This window comes from Anopheles moucheti, chromosome 3, assembly GCF_943734755.1.
Source record: "Anopheles moucheti chromosome 3, idAnoMoucSN_F20_07, whole genome shotgun sequence".
NCBI lineage: Eukaryota > Metazoa > Arthropoda > Insecta > Diptera > Culicidae > Anopheles > Anopheles moucheti.
In genome coordinates, this window is record NC_069141.1 from 44,564,099 (window position 1) to 44,584,240 (window position 20,142).

The 20,142-nt window shown below is 42.5% G+C and overlaps 2 protein-coding genes across 4 annotated transcripts in view; both read right to left on the bottom strand.

Moving 5' to 3' along the window:
- LOC128301312 (formin-J) overlaps positions 1 to 7,933 on the bottom strand; it is a 77,454-nt gene extending 69,521 nt beyond the window's left edge. The window contains exons 1-2 of one of the 3 annotated variants that reach the window (XM_053037717.1): positions 7,872 to 7,933; positions 6,585 to 7,050 (exon numbers count right to left, since the gene is read on the bottom strand). In XM_053037717.1, coding sequence (XP_052893677.1) covers positions 6,585 to 6,727 — 143 coding nt within the window. In that variant the 5' untranslated portion in view covers positions 6,728 to 7,050; positions 7,872 to 7,933. Of the gene's footprint in view, positions 1 to 6,584; positions 7,051 to 7,634; positions 7,828 to 7,871 lie in introns of those variants that run through there. The other 2 variants (XM_053037716.1, XM_053037718.1) reach the window with 2 other exon arrangements.
- A 1,872-nt stretch (positions 7,934 to 9,805) lies between these two features.
- On the bottom strand, positions 9,806 to 18,533 carry LOC128303193 (polycomb protein Sfmbt; the record flags this gene model as incomplete). Its single annotated transcript, XM_053040060.1, has 6 exons — positions 9,806 to 13,503; positions 13,896 to 14,199; positions 14,267 to 14,706; positions 14,784 to 16,094; positions 16,577 to 17,519; positions 18,372 to 18,533. Coding segments are annotated over 6 exons (4,170 nt in total), but the record flags the coding sequence as incomplete, so codon positions are not given.
- Between the last annotated feature and the right edge of the window lie 1,609 nt (positions 18,534 to 20,142).

Below are 20,142 nucleotides of genomic sequence, written 5' to 3' on the forward strand. Positions count from 1 at the left end.
CAACGGAACTATAAAGCCACTGCCAGATCGTTGTGTGCTGAGGTTGGGGAGAACTAATAAAGTTTCCTGTGCCGGTTTAGGTTGGCTTCGCCCGGCATTGAAGGTCGGGTGGTGGTGGTGGTATTTAGCGGACAAACATTTTATTTCGCCAGTAAACATTGTATCGCGCGGATACAAAAACGAGGCGCGTACTGCGCTTCTTTGCGCATGCAACACATCCGCCAAAAACAAACTATTACTTCCCCCCCCCCCCCCCTCACCATGGATACAAACAAGTGAAACTTTGTACACGTCGTCACCGTATTCTAGACGACCATTTCCACCCACCCACACCGCGTTGGCTGTCGTCCAAATGCACAAACGCCGTAATGCACCGGGCGGCGGCGGCGGGATCATCTTTTCGTGAAGCGCGAAACTGGTTCGAATCGGTTTCCGTTGAGTCATAATTCTGTAACCGCATATAAGGGCCACCCGTTTTCAGAATTGCATTGATGCTAACATTGTAAACTTGCACCGGGGACTTTGTGTGGTGTGCTGCGCATTCGAACCCGATGGGATTGCTCAACAAATCCACGCGCTTATCATCGTCGCCTCATTGCACATACTTGACATAAATGATCGATTTTTTTTTGTGCCTTTTGCTTCTACCACTCCTCTTGCTGGCACTTTCAGGGTTCCAGGGTTGGTTCACTTGATAACGAAGGCCCACTACTACTACGCTTTATACTCGTAGTACTAGACTCTTTTTGATAAGATGCAATCGAACAAGTGAAAGTTAAAGCTGGCTATTTTTTTTTAAAGAAACCAACATTTAATACTTGCAATTTCCATAAAGTGGAAGGAGCATGTACTCTCTCTGTCTATCTCTTTCTCTCTAATCCCCCATTTAGTGATGCTTAGCCATTATTTGTGCCAAACATGTAAACATTCACACACATCCAGGCAGCTGCGGGGGGAACGTAAAATGGGAGAACCATAACGTCACATGCTGTGCCTCGCCCGCTTCCTTCCAGGGCGCGCCTATTAGCGGATGGCGGAAATGCCCGGACACGGACAGAAACAACAGGCAAGCGGATGCGCGCGAATAAGTCTCGCTATGATGGTGGTGGTGCCTAGTAGTAGTAAGCGACTCTGTTGAATGAAGATAGGGGCGCAAATGCTATTTTTAGCGACTGTAATTACTCTGCCACCACTCTCTTCCCCCCTCCCCCAAGGGGTGGATGATATTGCCACTGTGTCGGGAACCGAAGGTCCCGCGGAATGTGATTCCCCTCTCGGGATGCGCTTTTCCCAACACCAGAGCATGGCGGCGACCACCCCGCGCACACAACTGCGTTTGAAAAATCTGACTCATGATAATGAGAACTTCCATCTGATTACATCCACTCGCTCTTCTCGCCACTTGTGCCACCGGCGCTCTGGCTCCAAACGCAACACACATCAATCAGCCGCGCACTGACTGTGTGGTGGTGGTGATGGCCGATGATGATGGGATGGTGGTAAGAACTGCGACGAAACCCGCTTCCAGGTCAGCTGTTTTGCTTTCTTGGCGCAAATGGAAGACATGAACGTTTGGAACGGTAAAGCGACTGGGAACATCGCATACCAACAGCAGCACACACATGTGAGCATTATTGATACGAAAAATATGCTGACTTACAGGAGCTTTGCTTCGTACATTGATTATTTATTGAAAAAAAACTCTACTGATGAGCGAACTTCTTTTTTTGGAGCTATTTTGAAGTATTTGGTATGCAAATATTTGTGGAGCACAATATGTTTAAAAATGATTTCATAACAATAGCGCACAACAACTTCCAAGCGACAAAACCCAATATTGTCCTACTTTACATCGACTCCGTCTTAGGATGCTTTGGAAAATACGACTTCACAACGACATTCCCGTGGAAACAAAAAACGCGCACAGCGTACTTGGATCGCTGGCTTACAACAAAACAGCTGACAAAACAAACCTTTCCATGTGCCACTGGCTGCGACCGTACACTGTTGCCACAATACACGCTGTTGTCATAGCAAAGGGTACCACCACCATATGCACCAACTTACTAACACAACGACAAAACATCAATAGTTTCAAGCACTTGTTTTTCCCGGCATTCTCGCCCGTACGTCTCCTCTCGTTCATGTTTACCTTTTTTTTTTTGAGGGTGGCGCATTTTTTCCTTGTTTCTCCTACGCACCGTGTTTTGTTTCTAACCAATTCTAACATACGGCCACTAGTGGCGATGTTTGGAGTCCCATAATTCAGAGTTTACTATTAATACAGAGTACTGCAAATGCTTGTAAAGGAATATTTCTCAGACAAAATGCAACCTGAATTTGGATGCATTTGAATTACTGAGAGTAAGTAAGAGTAAGTCTGAATTTTATCCAAACGTTTAAACAAATGCATTGCATGCATTTCAAACCTGTCTGTAATGTGAAATAACAACCATTTGCGTTGTCCGCTTTCGTTTTCCAGTAGAAAGGAAAAAGCCTTATTCGGTAGCTCATAATTACATTAGAACGAGCATAAAAATTGTTCGTGATGGCTCCGGCCAACCGCATCGAAAAGGAAAACACACTACCAAGACGAAACATTGAGGAATGAGGGAACTTGTGTTGTTTCTTAGCTTTCTTTGCTCTTGTTCCTGCTTATCCAATACTTTACTCGTACACCTTCGTGCACCTTCTCGAAAGAGAATATTTATCAGAAATCCGAAATGTGGGTTGTTTCTCAGAGTCATTCATCTTCGCGAATCTTAAGTGAGGTGCAACTCGAACCATGAGTCGGCTGTCAAAAGACTCATGAATCTGTGAGTCATTATCAATATTCAAGAATCTTTTTAAAAAATGCTTCAAGTTATTCTAAAAGAATCTTAAGAGTTAAATGGTTTTCCAAATAATAATAATAGATCTGTATGAATTTAAGGCACATCTTTATATTATCTCTGAATTGATCTGCACTATCGAAAGCTAGGCTGAATAAAATATATGATATCATGAGGAATAAAAAAATCTTCCGACATTCCAGCTGAAATTCATAACTCTTTCGTGCTTTTATTTGTTTATACTATTCTAAATCATTGACGCATAGAATAAAAAAAAATCTATTTCTAACTCAAACCCAAACAATACCCACCACCCACAACATCATCATCATGCTCAAATAACTACAATTTTGAAGGCATAGAAATGCAATAAATTAAACGAAAAAATTAAAGCTGATGTGCTCGAGATGGCGTTTGGAGTGGAGCGTGGGGGAAAGGGTGGGGGGGGGGGGGTCCAAATCGACAGCTGAACAGCTGTGGGGGTTTGTTATTAGTTCCGAATGGCAGTTTAAGTCAGCCGACGACCGATCAGACCAGGGGCGCTATACTGATGCATTCAAAACAAAAAAAAAAATCACAAACACATCCCTACACACAGCTGGTTCGAAATATCAACAACAGCTGACTGCCACAAATCGTAATCGCACCGAATGTTATTTTCTTTCATAACATCATTTCCCATCGCATATTCTAAAAGCGTTACTACACGTAAGAACAATATTACAACTTCATGTACGGGGAGTTTACGTTTAACAATTTAAATTCTATTCCAACGATGCTTTACAAACGTGCGGAAAAGGTTTTTCTAGCTGCAGTTTAATAATAGCAGACAATGCTCATCATATAGAGGGTATGTTGATGTTGTAAAAAAATATCCAACGTTTTTGTAAGGCTGCCTGCCTTTCCACCGGGGGTTGTTACTGTGTGCTTCCGATTCTAGTGTCCTCTCTCCCTCTCGCTTGGGAATTTCTTGCTCCCTCACACACACACTCCCCTACTCCCTCCCCTCTCCTAGCACTCGGAAAGAACGCGAACGAGGCACACACGTCCACAAAAAAGTCGAGAAGAAGAAAATGGTATAAAAATTACTGCGTAATTTCGTTACCAAAACAACGTCGTCGTCGTCACTGGGCGCGATGTGTGCGATGCCCCGTGTGTGTAAGCAGGAGGAGGCGTGTGCGGGCGCGGCACACTCAGAGTGATTGTATTTGTTGGCTCGTTAGGGTACGCCGGTGGATGGGAGGGGTGGTGTGTGTGTGTGTGTGTTGAAGGGTGCGGTGGGGAGGAGGAAGCATCGCATTCACCGAAGGCAATAAAACAACACAAAACACAACCCCGCGAGCCCCGGTGTACGCCAGCTGTTGTTGAAGGGTGATGACGATGGTGGCGGTGGGTAACGAACGTTAGAGAGAAAGAGGCACCAACAACGAGAAAACAAAAAAAAACAGGAAAAGAGAAACGCTCTTTACAGCTGGTAAACGCGTAAGGAGGAGACCCAGCAAGGTGCGCGCTCTCGGAAACACTTGCAATACTACACAACACAGCAGCAGCAGCAGCAGTACACCCTTTTCTTTCGGGCTTTCCTTCTTCTTTCTCATTCATTCTGCATGGGTGCAAATCAGATGATGATGTTTTCGCCGCGTAGAATACGGGGGGTTATGCAATACGCGCGCGCAAACTTTATCTCACCCCCAGACCACATACGGGGGGCGCCGGAGGGTATGATAAGCGCGCGCCAAATCTGACCCCCCGCCCCCAACGTTCACAAACCGCTTAGTAAAGCCGCAACTATTATTAAGCCTATCTGCATCGCTTTAACTTTGGGCAGTTTTTGACAAGAGCTGTAAAATGCATGCGTAGGTGCTAATTTAATACCTCCAAACAATCGACGCTGGTATCCATCTGCAGTAAGACATCATCAGATTAGCAGCCATTTAAACAGAACATTTCGAGGTAAAAAGGGATAAAAGCTAAAGGAACACTCCAAGTTGTGCAAAATAACATGCATTACATTACACCAACATATGGTTTTTGGTAACATCTGATCATAGAATACGCTCCCTCTTTCCCGATGCAACAACGGACGCGTCTCTAGAAAATATGTACAATCCAAAAAAACACACACACACCCAACTCACACATCGATCCGTGCACACCACAGTATTGTGTCTGGGAGTTGTCTGTATATATTCGGCAGCGTTCTTGCCCTGCGCTTCGTCGCTTAGGCAACCCGCACACAATCGAAAGTAAGTTCCATGTCCCTGTACAATGCATCGTAGCATGCGACGCTCGCTCCCTCAGGATACACCAATACCACTGCAAAGCAAAACGATCAGCGTTAGCATCGTTGCACGACATCACATCCCTATGTTTTGACTGGAAAATCGGCGTAAAAAATGCGCCCGGCCCTCTAGCGGTGAGAATAGCGACTACCAAACCGAAGGATGATACCAAAACGAGACAGGGAAGCGGTGGAGAACGGACGGGAAACGGGAATAAAATGAGAATGCGTTGCAACATACAACATCATCACACTTGGAAAGGTTTGCTTGTTCGTTCTATCCTGCTCAAGGTGGATGAATTCTCTCACACCGCATCTTCTACGCTTGAGTTGCAGCTCTGACCATTGTTGCCGCTCCCTTTTAATCGTTCTCATACAGAAAGTTACGCATCATATTCTTGGACGAGGATGGCATCAACGGGTAGCAGCAGCAGCAGCGTATTGCATATGCCTAGTAGTATTGGTGCGGAACACTACGATACAAACCCTGGAGGACCCTGCATTCGAATGAGAGAAAGAGAGGCCCTACCATCTCCAGACATCACCCCATACTCCCCTGGACAAAACACACTTCAGGAAATTTCACAATGACCAATACCTTTGAGGAATTTCCCTCGGAATAGGCAGTTCCAAAACGGGAGCCAAACGACAGCAGCAACAAAAAAGGCCATTCTTCATTCCCATCAAATCCTGCATTGCTCTACCCTCCCAATACATGCATGCAGGGTGGAAAAGCAGCTTTTTCCCATCATGCGCTCGTCTAAATTTGATTACAAGTATATAGGGCTAGCCATGACGCAGTATTCCACCGCGAAGTTCAGCAGCACATGCTTTCTCGCTCACATGCATTCTTGCTCTTCTTCTTTGTATTGTGTGTTAAGAGGCGACAGAGAATAAACCTGTACACACCACCATCGAAATACAGCTGAGCCGACCCATCCATCCTCAGTGTAGTCATTGAAGGAGAAAACACCTTTTCCCTTTTAAATGTGAAACACCACCCACACATACACACACAAGCATCAAGCGTCCATTCACGCACCTTTTACAGTATGCGACGCCTTCGCGCGTCATCCCACGTAGCAGTGGCCTGCGAAAGGATTTTTCCTTCCAGCAGATGTGAGAATAACTCTTAAGCAGTTGATTAAAATATTACAAAAAGTATTATTACGTTTCGTTCTCGTTTTTGTCGCCCGTGTATTTTGTAAAAAAAAACACGGACAACGCCACGCCGCCAATCTGTACACTACGGAACAATGGCATATACATAGGCGCGCGCTTGCGTGTACATGTGGGTGTGCGCTTGATATGGGCACTGTACGTGTCTCTGGTTAGGCCACAAACACCACAATATGGTCGTGTGGTTCGTGTGCAAAGAAGAAAATATCGATTTTTGGTGGTGGGTTACTACACATTTTTCCGCCTCCTGGTGAACTTTGCTGCGCCTACTTCGGTGAATGGGTAAAACTCACCTCACTGTGTCGTCCTCACATATGATGTCCTGCATCGTGTCTAGCTGCATATGGTGCGGTCCGGTGTAGTGGGTTTGCTTCTTACAATCACTCTTCGTTGGAGATTCTTCGTTTCTGTTCCAAACGTCCACCAACGACATCATCCGTGGCGCGAATATTCGCAAACACCATAAGGCGGGTCGCAATACACCGCTTCACTTGCTGCACGCGACACTCGTGGGTAACATGCCCCTGCCACCACAGGACACTCCCTCACACACACACATACACAGGCGCCGGGAACTATTGTTTCTGCAGTGTGTTAACACAACAGCGCTATTTTGTCGGAACACTAAATCAAACACAGAACAACTCCTACCTTGCTGCTCGTACGCTTAGCTCCTATCTTTCCTTCTGTACACGCACACACTGTCACACAAATTTCTTGATAAATATTCAAATGACTCGGTTTTGTTATATTCGTATTCTGGAAAAAATGTACACAGTCAAAAAAAATTAATTACAATTCCCAAGAAGCCATTTATACAGGGCCGACAGGGCGAGCCGATTTGCATCCCAATTCCATCCACTCGAAGTGTGAAGAGAATCAAAACAAATCCGCTAAACTATTCACACACACACAAACACACGTTCACAGGAATATTTGCACACACACACACACGTCCTCCCAAATGTATTCTTTTGTGCGGCATTTTCACACTCCATGGTCTACCTTGCCCAAAAGAACTACAAAAGAGATGTTTCTAATAAATAAACAGTAATAATTCCTGTGCACCATACTGTCGTTGTTTCGACTGACCCACGCGCGTACACTGGGTTGCCGATCGAAGTAGCTATCGAAATCCTTTCTTCACACTCAGGGGGTTGACAACCTTCCAAAATTGCCTTACAACAAGAACTTCACTAGCACCCCCCTTCTTCTAGCTTGAGTTTGATTGTGAAGATGACACTGAACAACAACACTTTGGATGCCACAGCATTTACACACGGTTATCATACACAGCTTAACATATAATCCATTCCCCCCAAACTCTGGATATTGCGTTTTACCGCTTGTTTGAGCGCTGATGATGGTGGTGGTGACTTTTCTTGCAATTGTTACGGTTGTCTTACTTCTGATAACATTTCTCACTATCACTGGACAAGCACCGGCGAATCATATAATTTGCAGTTATTCGCTTCACCGTACTTCCACCGCAAAACGCCAGGCAATTTCATCGCATAAACGCCACCGAAAATTACACTTCCTATGCTCCGTCGATCGAACGTAGAATGCGCGAAACTAACCAGGCACACCAGAATAACAAGCACGAAACGAGCGAACACAAGCGTCCTCTGAGCGAGCGAACCGAACGCACAACACGCTTTGATGGCTCTCGGTTGATTTCTGGGAATTCTAGGTGGCGGGAAACAGCTGAGTCGAACGCGTTCGATATTTGCTCACACCACACACACTAACGCCGCACCGGGTAAATAATGTACATTCGGTGTTTTTACACGTTGGCCGACCAGCTCGCGTATGCCGGGTGCATATATAAAGCGTACAGGAAAATCCTCTCTTTTCTCGCTCTCTCTCGCGCATACCCAGGTGCACACATCCATACACAATGTCGTTTACTTTCCGATCCATGCAGTAGTGTGCGTAGAGGGGTGTTCACATGCTTTGAATTGTGAACCGGAATCGACGTTTTGCAACCGTAAACTCGGCGTTGTTGGCTTATTTTGCACTGTTGTGCGTTTGTTTACCGTACTTTGTGTAAACATAGATGAAATAAATAATATTCAAACACGAATGGTAATCACAACTCTCGCGACGCTTTGCGCCTGTGTGAGAAATGGGCAGAGGAGTTTAGTTGTGTGAGAATCAACGCTAGGGCGTATGAGAATAAAAATTTAAAAATAACGTAGTGTGCGTGCGCACGAGCGAGCAACGATTCCATTTAACAAATTTCACCGTCAGTTACGTGCCGCTTAGTGCCTTAAATAATGTAATTGAAACTCGCTGTATAACAATGTGTATAAGTTGGGATAAATGTACTTCTGTTTGTTTATGATAATTATTTTGATTATGTTTAATATAAGTTTAGGTAGGTTTCGTAAAATTAATCAATTAAAAATAACAAATAAAAAAACTCAAAAATCTGCTAAATATGCTATCAATAAGCTAATTATTGACCGCAAATCATATTTCTGAGCCGGTTAAAGTCAACTGGTACAAGCTGGACACAAGCAATTGTACATACAGCCAAAATCTTCGAATTTTAACTGTGCGAATTTAAATTTTAGATGCCTGTGTAAAAATGACGTTGATCGACCACCCCTGTTTTTAACGAAAAGCTTACCCAAGCAACATTTCTTCGTTCAAATTCAAAACGTACGTTGGTTCATCAAAGTACCAAAATATGATGCAAATTTTCTCACATACTGAATCCGAACTGATAAAATAGTATATAAAGGGTCGAAAAAAGATGTCAACAAAATTAAGAAAAAACAGAACATAACATTTCATTTTGAACAATGAACAAAAAGGACTAAAAAAGATCACAGCAGTGCAAAGATTAACAGTATACTGCCATTGTAACGCCCGGAAGTGCATGATACAGTATGGATGGTCCGTAGTGTCCGGAGTGTTCTGTAGTGTCGTATTGTACCATAATAAGTAGAATTTACTTTTTCCATCGATAACGGTGAAATAGTTCAATCGTTCCCCAAAGAGTTGCATATGTCTCGTTGAAAATTGAAGACATCCTTTAGGCCGCGTTCGGTGGGAAGATGTTCTCAGTAGGATGTTCCAGTGAAGAAGGAAGGGTAATGTGGGAGCCTCCACAATGACGAGCTCTATGAGCTGTACGATGAACTCATTTTAATAAAGCGAATGCGAACCGCCGTAAAGCCCGTATAGTACTTTTAGGTTGTCCCTATGGACAGAGCAGACTAGGCAGGTCCACATTGAGATGGTAATGATAGAGTGATGACGTTGATGTGCCTGCTAAAAAGGATTGACAGACAACGGAATTCGACCGTGTTCGACTAAGAGAACTTCTGTAAACAATCATAAATCATTATCATCAGAAAGATCGAATTTCAGCAGCTTCATTCAATTAGTTTTGATACAGATTAGTTGCTTTTTGTGTTTCTGTATAAAATTACTAATTACATTGTAACTCAATTTCGGTCACTATTATTGAAAGTAGAACCCAACCAACAGCACTATCCTTGTGTGTAGATATATTTTTTAATAAAATAATTACTCGATTTTGCGTTTGCACGCACAGACTCCTCAAATTCTCCTCATATCCGGTTAATTGGAGTTATCTCATCTTAACGTGTTATACATACTCTAAACTCATACGTGCTGCACTGTTTTCATCCTACTAGCATACACCCTATAATATAGCTGTACAGTTTATCTTTTGCTTTGTGTATCAACGCTTAACTTTTAATTCCATTCACTCAGATTCACTGCATTATCGCATTTCACCAGCTTCCGCAACTGTGCTGTACGGTTCATGAATTGTAATATCTACTTCAGACATTTTGGTCTGGCGATAACTTAACCAGGGAGGCTACCGTACTTAAAACGATATCGCTTTTTACAGTATGTTTCCGAATAAAGGTAGTTTAATGTTCTAGAATGAACTTAAACCAAACTTTAAACTTTCAACACGCTCCATTTCTTTGCCGGCAATTCTATTTTGTCCACACGCACACTGAAGAAGCGCAGTGGTTCATTTTAATAAACCTTACAACCAGCTTTCACTGTTTTTTCACTGTGTAGTTTGCTAATCAGCTAACGGTGTGAAAATTAATATGAAATCTAACCCTGACATTTGGTGCAGTTTGAGTTTTGATTTGTTACGTTCGTGCCCTTTCATTAGCAGCTGTGTGTGCTTTCGTTTGGAGAAAAAAAAAGCCATTAATAGCAAACACGTTGATTTGCAAAAACAACACTAAAGGTACATTAGAACAAATCAGTGCTATTTTAAAAAGGTTACAGTTCTGCAGCGTATTAAAATTAGACTGGTTATGTCTCTGTTAATTAATTTAGTATCTCATCGTTTAGTATCCTCTACTGGTTTCAGATACTTTGCAACAAGGTGGCTCATTTTTGGCTGAAGTTACAACGAGTATCAAGTGGAATTCGGATAGATCCTTTAGCTATGTACGGATCAAGCAAACAACAATTAACATTGCTGAACAATTGTCTTTTGCAATGATGGGAGACAACATTTCTCTACCGAACTGATCTTAGCCTGAGTTTTCTTCGATTGGATTTTTTTACTTAAGTATTTACCATAATGGCCCAAACATAGTTTAAAGTTCAAGAAGCTCATGAGCTCAAGATAAGTCCACGGTAAGTCAGGTAGCAACTAAAAAAACTCTGCAGTATGCAACAATAGAACAATAAAAAAGTAGATCGTGTAGTTCGATTGATCTATGGCTTGGCTTATTTGCTTACAAGTTTACACAGCGACCTGTTAAATAAATCGAATATGATGCAGTAACTCAATATCGACGTTTTAGTTTACTATTTTCGTGTTACGTTGTTGACTGGTCGATATCGTTCGCAAAGTACAATTTGATTTGATATCGTGTTGTTTTAAACAAAGCGTACAATAAAAACTGGTATGGATATGAATTAACCAATTTGCTTTTACTGTACTGTTGTTGCGCATGATTAAGATCAGGTTTTTTTTTTTGTTTATAAACTGCTGCTAGGCTTATCCTTGGAAGATTCTTAAATCTTACTAGACCTGGATTTGTATTGTTTTTCTGATGGCTGTCAGATTCATCTCTAACTAAAGTGTTTTAACCTCTCTGTTGCTCTGTTGTTTAAGAGGCCGCCGTACGATGCAACTGCTGTTTTGCTGGATATATATCCCTGATTCGTGTGTTCCAGTTGTGTTAACATATGTGCTTTCTTTATGGTATGTTTCATTGTACGCGTTTGCTGATGAGTCTACTGATAGTACGATTTGTATTGTATTCCTTCCTGAATTTGCTATACAAAACTTACTAATCAACTGTTCCTACATTTCTTTTGCTATACATTTTCTTTTTCGAAAGAACGCTTCCTTTCAATGATTATCCTTCAATGGATACATTATTCATGAAATTGGTTGCCTGTTTAGTAAATCAATTTAGTATGACACTTTCATCTAGCGCAAGAAAAATCTAAAACAACTAATTGTAATACGATGTTTTGACGCTATTATTTGTAGCTGAAAGGTGAGTGGCCATCATTAACCGTGGTTGAAAAAATTCTGTATATTTCAAGTTCATTAGAATAAAACATCATCGTGTACAAAAACTGGGTATGTGTTGCTAGAAGAAAACGTTTGATAGAAATATTAAATGAGCCAATAGTGTAATGTTTGCTCTGCCATTTCGAAACATTATTGGATTCTTTTGTGTAGTATTTTTGTTCCAGGTTGAAACAAATTTCAAACCCAATTATTTTTAACTGAAAACTCGGATTCCATAAGGAACACTATATACGACTGCCTAATAGTTATGTATCGCGCCAAAACTACTAATTTCTTCGAGTTTTTTACTCGAACAGACATATAACAAAAATTATAGAACATAATCATCTGATTTTAACTATTGCAGTGCTATGATCAGTAACTCTGAACTGCATTCAAGTATAATTCTGTCGTAATTCTGTTATCATTGAAAAGTTCAAACCAAATATAAAGAACACGATAAAAAAGATCGTGTATGAAAGAGAGGTGGCTGCACCGAAAAAAAAATAAAAAGATTCAACTACAGGGCAATGCGTGTAGGTTGATCAAGTTTCCAGTGACGTTAATTAAGCTAAGAGAAAAATAGAAAGAAAAACAAAAAAAAATCCAAAAACGCATCCATTCTTTATAGAAAGGAGCTGCAGACTGCAAAAGTGATAGCTACTAGAGAAACTTTTTGCCAGTGCCTTTAGAAAGGTGGCGCAATTTGGTCGGATCGATTTTACACTTTAGTTGCTGAATGAGATCGAAGATTTTTAGCGCCGGGCCTACCTTCAGATTTAGCAACGTAATAATATCGTCCTTGCTGAGTTCCAGCAATCGTTTGCCATCGATATCGTTTTGCACAAACTGTTCCGCATGTACGGCACAATCATTGATCGTAAGAAAGGTAGCAACGTCTTTCACTTCCCAGCTTTCAGGCATGATCTGCCCACTGTTCGAAACTGCCATACCGAAGGGGGACGTTGAGTTCAGCATGCCACCTACACCGACCAAACCGGAGTTACTGCCGTTCGAGTTACTGAGACCACCGGCCGCACCACCACCGACCGAGTCTGGTGATCCACCACTATTTGCTGAATCGTGATGAATAAGTCGAGGTATCGTTTTATCTATCTCGTTGTCCGCAATCTCCGACGACGGTGCTGTAGACGGAAGCCCGGTAGCAGAACTGGACTCACCATCCTCGTCCTCCGTACGCATACCTACTTCGTCCGTATCCGTGTTGCCCGGCCCTACAGTGGCGGTTGCCGGTCCACTGGTGGTTCCACTGGACGATTGATCGAAGATTGGACCGAGCGCACTCGTTCCACCAAGCAGCGATGTTGTTGTGTCGTGGTTTGTTTCGTGTTTGATAAATGTGTGTAATGCACTGGTGACGCCACCACTCAATCCAATGCCCAGCTCCGGTGGTTGATGATTATGTTGCATTTGTAGTTGATTCTCCATCAGCAATGGGGTGCCACTGTCACTTGAATACTGTTGCGATAGCTGACCGCCTAGTTCGGTTGAAACCATGTGGCCGAGCGAACTATAGTCGAATTGGCCAGGGTTTGCGGACAACAGTTTCTGCTGCTCAAAGTGTTCTTGTTCCTTTTTTATTCTTGCCGTTCGTGTCGTGGGCGCTGGTTGGGCTGCAAAATTATCGATATAATATGTACAACCTATTATTTCTGAACGAGATAAATGGTTGAGATCGATGAGAGGAAAGTTAATATGTGTTAATCGTGTTTATGATGATAATGGTTATATTGTTGCAGCATTTAATACGCGCAATATATCGGAAATAATATCAACCTAATTATATTCGACTATCTCGAAAATACGGCATTGCCGTCATAATGGAATTTAAATAAATTAAAAATAAATATTCGACTATCTACAATCACTACATACTAGTGTCGGAGCATCGTAGTAAGCAATCTTCCATTTCCATCAGATGGACTAGTTCAAAACTTAATTTACATTAGAATATTCAACATTCACTCTACAGCCTGTACATCATGCATTGTATTCTGAATAACTAAACTAAACTTTTTAATTTTAAAGTATGTTTTCAACTTACCGTCATCTTGCGGAGGCTCCATTTTCAGTTTCTTCTTTCTTTTACCTTTTTTCGTCGTTTTGGGTGAAATTTTTTGCGTCGGTACGACCTTTGGCAATATACGTGGACCCTCCAATTTGTGACCGACAAGCACACACCAGCCAATAGGATATATATCGGGACTTTCGCTATCCAACCACTGATCATACTCATCTTCCCAACCATCAAAGTGTACCTTCAGCAAACGTCCAACCACCCGCGCAATCGTTGCAACACAGATCAGTCTTGGGTCCATTAAGTCGGCAGATTCCAATTTCATTCCAACCTATCGCACACACCAAATCATGTTAAACTGCAACTGTTTGCGGGTACGAATCCCACTAGGCACTTACCTTAAAACGTTGCCGTATTTGGTCTCGATGAAAGATATCCTCCGTGGCCGGTTTACACTTGGTGTCCAGCAAATATTGTTCCCAGGTGAAGGTACTATGATCGTATCCTTTCGGTGGCGTTAGGGTTATACTGTTCTTTGCACAGAATCCAACCGGAAAAATGCAAGGCGATTTTTCGTGATAGCAAAACCAATCTGCTCCATTGACGTCCGGATCGTACGAATCGATGCGTACCATGATGTAGCCGAACTTCAGTACCGTCATCACGGTGGCAACACAAATCGAGGAAAGGTTTAGTGGATCGACAGCTTCCAGCTTCATGTTTTCCTCAAACCCTGTTTGTTTCCCATCGTAACAATACTCTTCAAACTGGAAGTTCGTTTTAAAAAGGTCCATCGTAGCATCGTCTTCGTGTGGCTCTAGAATTTGATCACTTGCCGCTATAATGAAAGACAAAACAAATTGATATAGCCACATAACAATGTCGTGCGATTGAACAGCGAACGTAATACAATACCATTCATCCTGTCCATGTATTCCTCCGGTGCCGCCAAGTTGTGTCCCACCGTCGTTGCCCAACCGACGGGATGTATCAGCGGCGAATCCTCGTGACACCAGAACCCATAATCATCCGGTGAACTATCGTAATACCGTACGTATAATCGTTTGCCGATGATCTTACTGATCGTCGCTAGTTTCACTTGCGAGATGCGATTTTTATCCACTACCTCCAGATTCAAACCAACACGAAACCGTGACTTAAAACTATCACTAATTTTATTGTAGAATGTCGACGGAAGTGTGCGCGCATTCGAGAGCCTGGCCACGAGAAACTCCTTCCAATCCGGGGACGGTTTTACGATGCTCTTTGGTGGAATCAGCGGTTTGCCGCGTGTAGCACACCAACCCACCGGATGTACTTCGGCCGAGCATAGATTAACCCAGAAATCCTTCGAAGCATCTCCATCGAAACCTTCGTAGCGCAATAACGCCTTGTAACCACAAATGCGTAACACGGTCGCCACCCAGAAGCTGTGCGGTATACCACCAATTAGGGCCTGCGGTACATCACAGTCCGTGTTTTCCACCTCTACCTTCATGCCGATCACTACGTTCGGCCACATATCGTAACCGGGCGCGTGCTTGAAACAGGTGACGGGAGCGGCGTAAAACTTTGGTTCCGCTAATGCTTGCGTCCAATCATAAGAATTGTGAAACTCGTTCGGTTTCCGACGAATGCTATTGATACGATCGTCCTGTGGACATGGGGACGGTAAACGGCTCCCCTTTGGTAGCTGAGGAATTTCCTCCTGTGGCAATAGTTCTTGTAGCATGCTCGCGCCACCAACCAGCTTACCACCAAACATACCATTCGTGGCACTACTACTGCCATCATGACTATTACTATTGCTATGGATACCTCCGCCACTGACAGATATCGGCTGAGTGTGCGATGTTCCAGACATCTTAAACCGATAGCCGATCGTTTGTACTTGTTCCTGATGCTGATGCAGTTGCTGTAACGGCACACGTTTGCTATCCACGTTCTCCGTGGACAGATTCGAATCGTCTATTAGTTGGTCGGGCGGTGTCGATAGCAACCCGATACTGGAGGACGATGTGTTGTCGGTCGACGAGGACGTGGCCAGTTGTCTGCTGTTGTCGTCGTTTGCCGTGCCGGGTACTTTGTTTCCAGATCCTGTTCGGAACGGTGCACTGTACACGCGTAGTGATTCGAATGAACGAGCACATGCCAAACTACAAAACCGCCGTTGCTTTGTATAGAACGAATGTTTTACACCGATGGCACCGCATTTTTCACAGATTGCTAAAAAAAACAAACAACCCAGGATAAGGTTAAGCATTAGAACATCTTATCACTGACAGATTATCACAAATAAAGGAAGGGATTTAGTAACTTTGGGCTTATTAGACGACAAAGAAACATTTCTTTTTTTTTGTTTACTTTGTATGGAACGGAACATTGAATTTATTAAATAAAAATTAGCCTATAAAGCAAACTTAAAAAAAAACATTATTTTTACTACAAGATTGATATCATTCCATATCTTGATGGCTTAATGAATGTTTTAATAAATCCAAAACTGATCTGTCGTTTCTTTTCTTTTACCAAGTAAAAGAAGTGCACCGTGTGTATGGCGTGATGTGTAAATGCCAGGGAGAGAAATACTTTAACATAAAAGACTAATTAGTACTACCAGCACACAGTGAAATCATAGCGAATCGAAATGGAGGCAAATAAATATCATATGGTATAAAAAAAAAACATAATAACTAAAGAAAACCTACCCATGCCATCGCGTTGTATGGGAATCACCGACGGATCTATGTCACCTTTGTAAGCTATAGGGGTTTTCAGTACCAGGCCAGGTCGCTTCACTGGTCTAATCTTTTTACTCGCATATCGCTCAACCGGCACTGGACAGCCGTAAAGCGTAGCAGGATACGATACTCCACTGCCAAGTGTTTGTGGTTGCCGTTGCTGTTGCTGGTGCTGATGAAATCGCGAATTCGATTGGTTCGATACCACACTCTGATGGTCTACGTCCATTGTTTCCGTTGTGCCGGGACTGCAACGGCTATTGCTATTACTGCTGTTGCTGTTCGATGCATCCGCCATAACGTCATAGTCAAGCAAGTGATGCTGCAGCATAGCTGGATCGTTCATAAACTTGAACGGTAGCAAATTGTCCTGGCCGGACACGGAAAGGTAATCGCTTCCTGTGCCATTATTGATCATCTGTTGATACTGTTCATAATTTTGCAACGCGGCATGATCCTCATCTTCTCCATGGCCCTCCAGTCCTTCGTTATTGCCATCATCGTTCGAAGCCGGAGATGATGCTGCTGCTACAGCACCTGCCGATGAAAGTGCTCTGCTGTTGACCGCAAGTTTCCCACTCGCGTCCATGAGACGCATGCCAATACCGGCCAGACCTGCTGCTGTCGGTGGTGCGTCGCCATGTGTTGCGACGTTACTCGCAGCTGCTAGTGCAGCGGTTTGATCCAAAAATCCATATCCACTCAGTGCAAGCTGTTGTTGCAGTAACTGCTGATGATGTTGCACCTGTTGCTGCTGCTGCTGCTGCTGAATATTGAACAATTCCGGATTAGTCAGTGCCAGTGCTTCCGCAGCATTTGGCACTGTGGACAAACCGGACGGCGTGGTTATAGCCGTCAAGTGACCACCGTATTCACTCATGAGCGAACTAATGGCAGCAGGATTCATGTCCTGCTCGTTACCAAGAACGTGCCAGTTCCAGTGGTGATTAAATTTGCGTTCGCCCGAATAAAAACGTTTTGATCGAGCAACAACATGCGCCACAAATGCGACACGTATTCGTGTGTATACACACATGCACACATTAATTAATTAACAATGATTAACGTCAACAGTTATTAACACCGGAATACACACGTATATAATTGGTTGTATGTAAAACATAAACATTGCAAGTTAAAACAGTTATTTTTTTAGTGACGTTAGAGTTAGAGTGGGAAATAGTTTATGACCACAGTTTTCGATTAAAATAGTTCAAAATTACATCCAGCATCGATTGAAAACACGGGATCATACGAGTAATTGAAGGTACATTTGTTACCAATTTCGTTTGTTCAGGAGACATATTCCGATTCAACGGTGACACAACATTACAATGATGAAGGATGGCGCGGGTGGTGTGCATCAGATCCATTGTTTGTGTGTTTGTGTTCAACATAATCGTAAGACAAAACCAAACAAGCATAAAAGGGGGAAAATAGAAGAAAAAAGAAATGCAAATTAGACAAGATGAAAAACCAAAAACACAAAAAACATACAGCAACTGAAGCAATAGCTGTTTTGGTGTTAGCCACGTGAGAATGGGTGTCCTGATGCCAAACAAATGTTTGTTTTGTTTGTGTTTAACGACTACGTAGTAGAAAAAAGCAATACTTTTTGGTATCACATAAAGTGAAATGCGTATGCTAAAACTTATATTCTGCCTCAGAAAGCCGGAATGTTAAGCATACTTGGAACACAGATAAACATATCTCGTTGAAGAGGAAAGGACATGTATATCGGAAATATTTACAATTGCCTTACCATAGTTTGGGTTTGTTGTGTGATGTCTTCCATAACGCTTGGTACCGGCGGTGGTCCGTAGTAATTTGTTATGTTCTCATCAAGCGGCGATGCAAGCTGTCCCATCCAAACCATAGTACCAAACTCCTGTGGATTCATACTAGGCAACACACGATTGAAAGCTGAAACGAAAGGAATATTTTACATATCTTTTAATGCCAGAATAAACATACACATCATTGTACGCAGAATGTAGCCTGAGCTTTCGTTCGTACGTGTGTGTGCGTGCATGTTTGATTATGCATGTGTTGGTTGACAGTAGTACGTTGGTGTTTGGCTGAAGTGAGCAAGTAGTCAAAATAAAACCGAAACGTGCTGGATCATAGAAGTCATTGATTTGTTTTTTAGAACAAAATCACAAATCTATTTACATTCTAACGATAGAAGACTAATTTCTCAGAACACTAGAGATATATAAAGAAAATGCATGCGTTAAGTGCAACACACACACGCACACACAATCGTATTCTAACGTATGACAATAATTGCACGATTCCTTTCAACGGGAAGCGGGTAAATTTAATAGCTTACTTTTAGGCGCTATTCGTAATGTGTTGCACAGAAAACGATTGCACTGATTCGCGTATTATGAAGTACACATTGGAAATGTTTAACAACTATTAAAAACCTATTATTTACACCCTAAACCTAATGTTTAGTTCACCAGCCCGGCGGAATAAATGGAACCATACAGCGTGAAAGCATACAAAACGGTGTTGAGCAAAAGCAATTATCTTACCGCTTTGGAAATACAGGGCCAGCCATTTAAATGCACTTCACTATTGGGAAAAAGAGAGAAAAAAACACATTTTAAGGATGCTCATTAGCAAGAAGCTTGCAAAGGAAACGATGAACAATACACACAAACACGCACACACGCATACGACACACAAACACAACAATAATCTTCGACACTCTGTCTGACATACGGCTCCTTCCTCCTTTCTTCTTTTCTTCCTGTTGGGCTTAAAAAAACGGAAGGCTACTCCGTGTACCTTCCTTCCGATATTCTTATCCTTTTGGCTCTCGGGACACTTTCGTACTACTTATACGCAACATTATCCGCCCCAAAAACATACTCACCGTTCATATTTGACCACTAGCACGACATACCGAGGTTGCGTTTTTCCCGTCTCTGGCGGGGAAGCAGCAGCAACCGTATGAATTTTTCGCTTCCCAAGCCGTCTTGGCTATCTGCTCATTCGGTAGCGCTGGTAATGCCGCGTGTATATGAGTTGTCTCCGATGAGATTAATCAATTGCAATGCAACGTTTCGCGCTATTGTTTTCAGAGTGCTCCTTGCAGCTTGTATCGAAGAGGGAGAAAAATACAAAAAACGCGCTGGTAAAAAATATCTTTCACTCCAAAGCGCGAAGCAAAGTGTGTACAGCGGAGGTGGTTATAAACGCGTTGCGTACGGATGAGGTACGCTGACAGCACTGATCACCATGACAAATGTCAAAAGTGACATTACAGGCAGGCAAATTCGGTTGCGAAATGCATGATTTTCAGCTCTTAAAAACTGATATATACTACAGCATAGCTGCTTATGTTTCACATTATTTTTTGACGTTCTTAGGCATACAATTTGTGGTTATTGAGGATGAAACCGTTGCCTTATAAAGTTTTGGATAGCTGATTCTATAAACCTTGGAATCGATAAATTTTGAGAACCAGAAAGTATGGCAACCCTGCCATACGAGAAGCAGCGCACTGTCAACAAGATCACGTC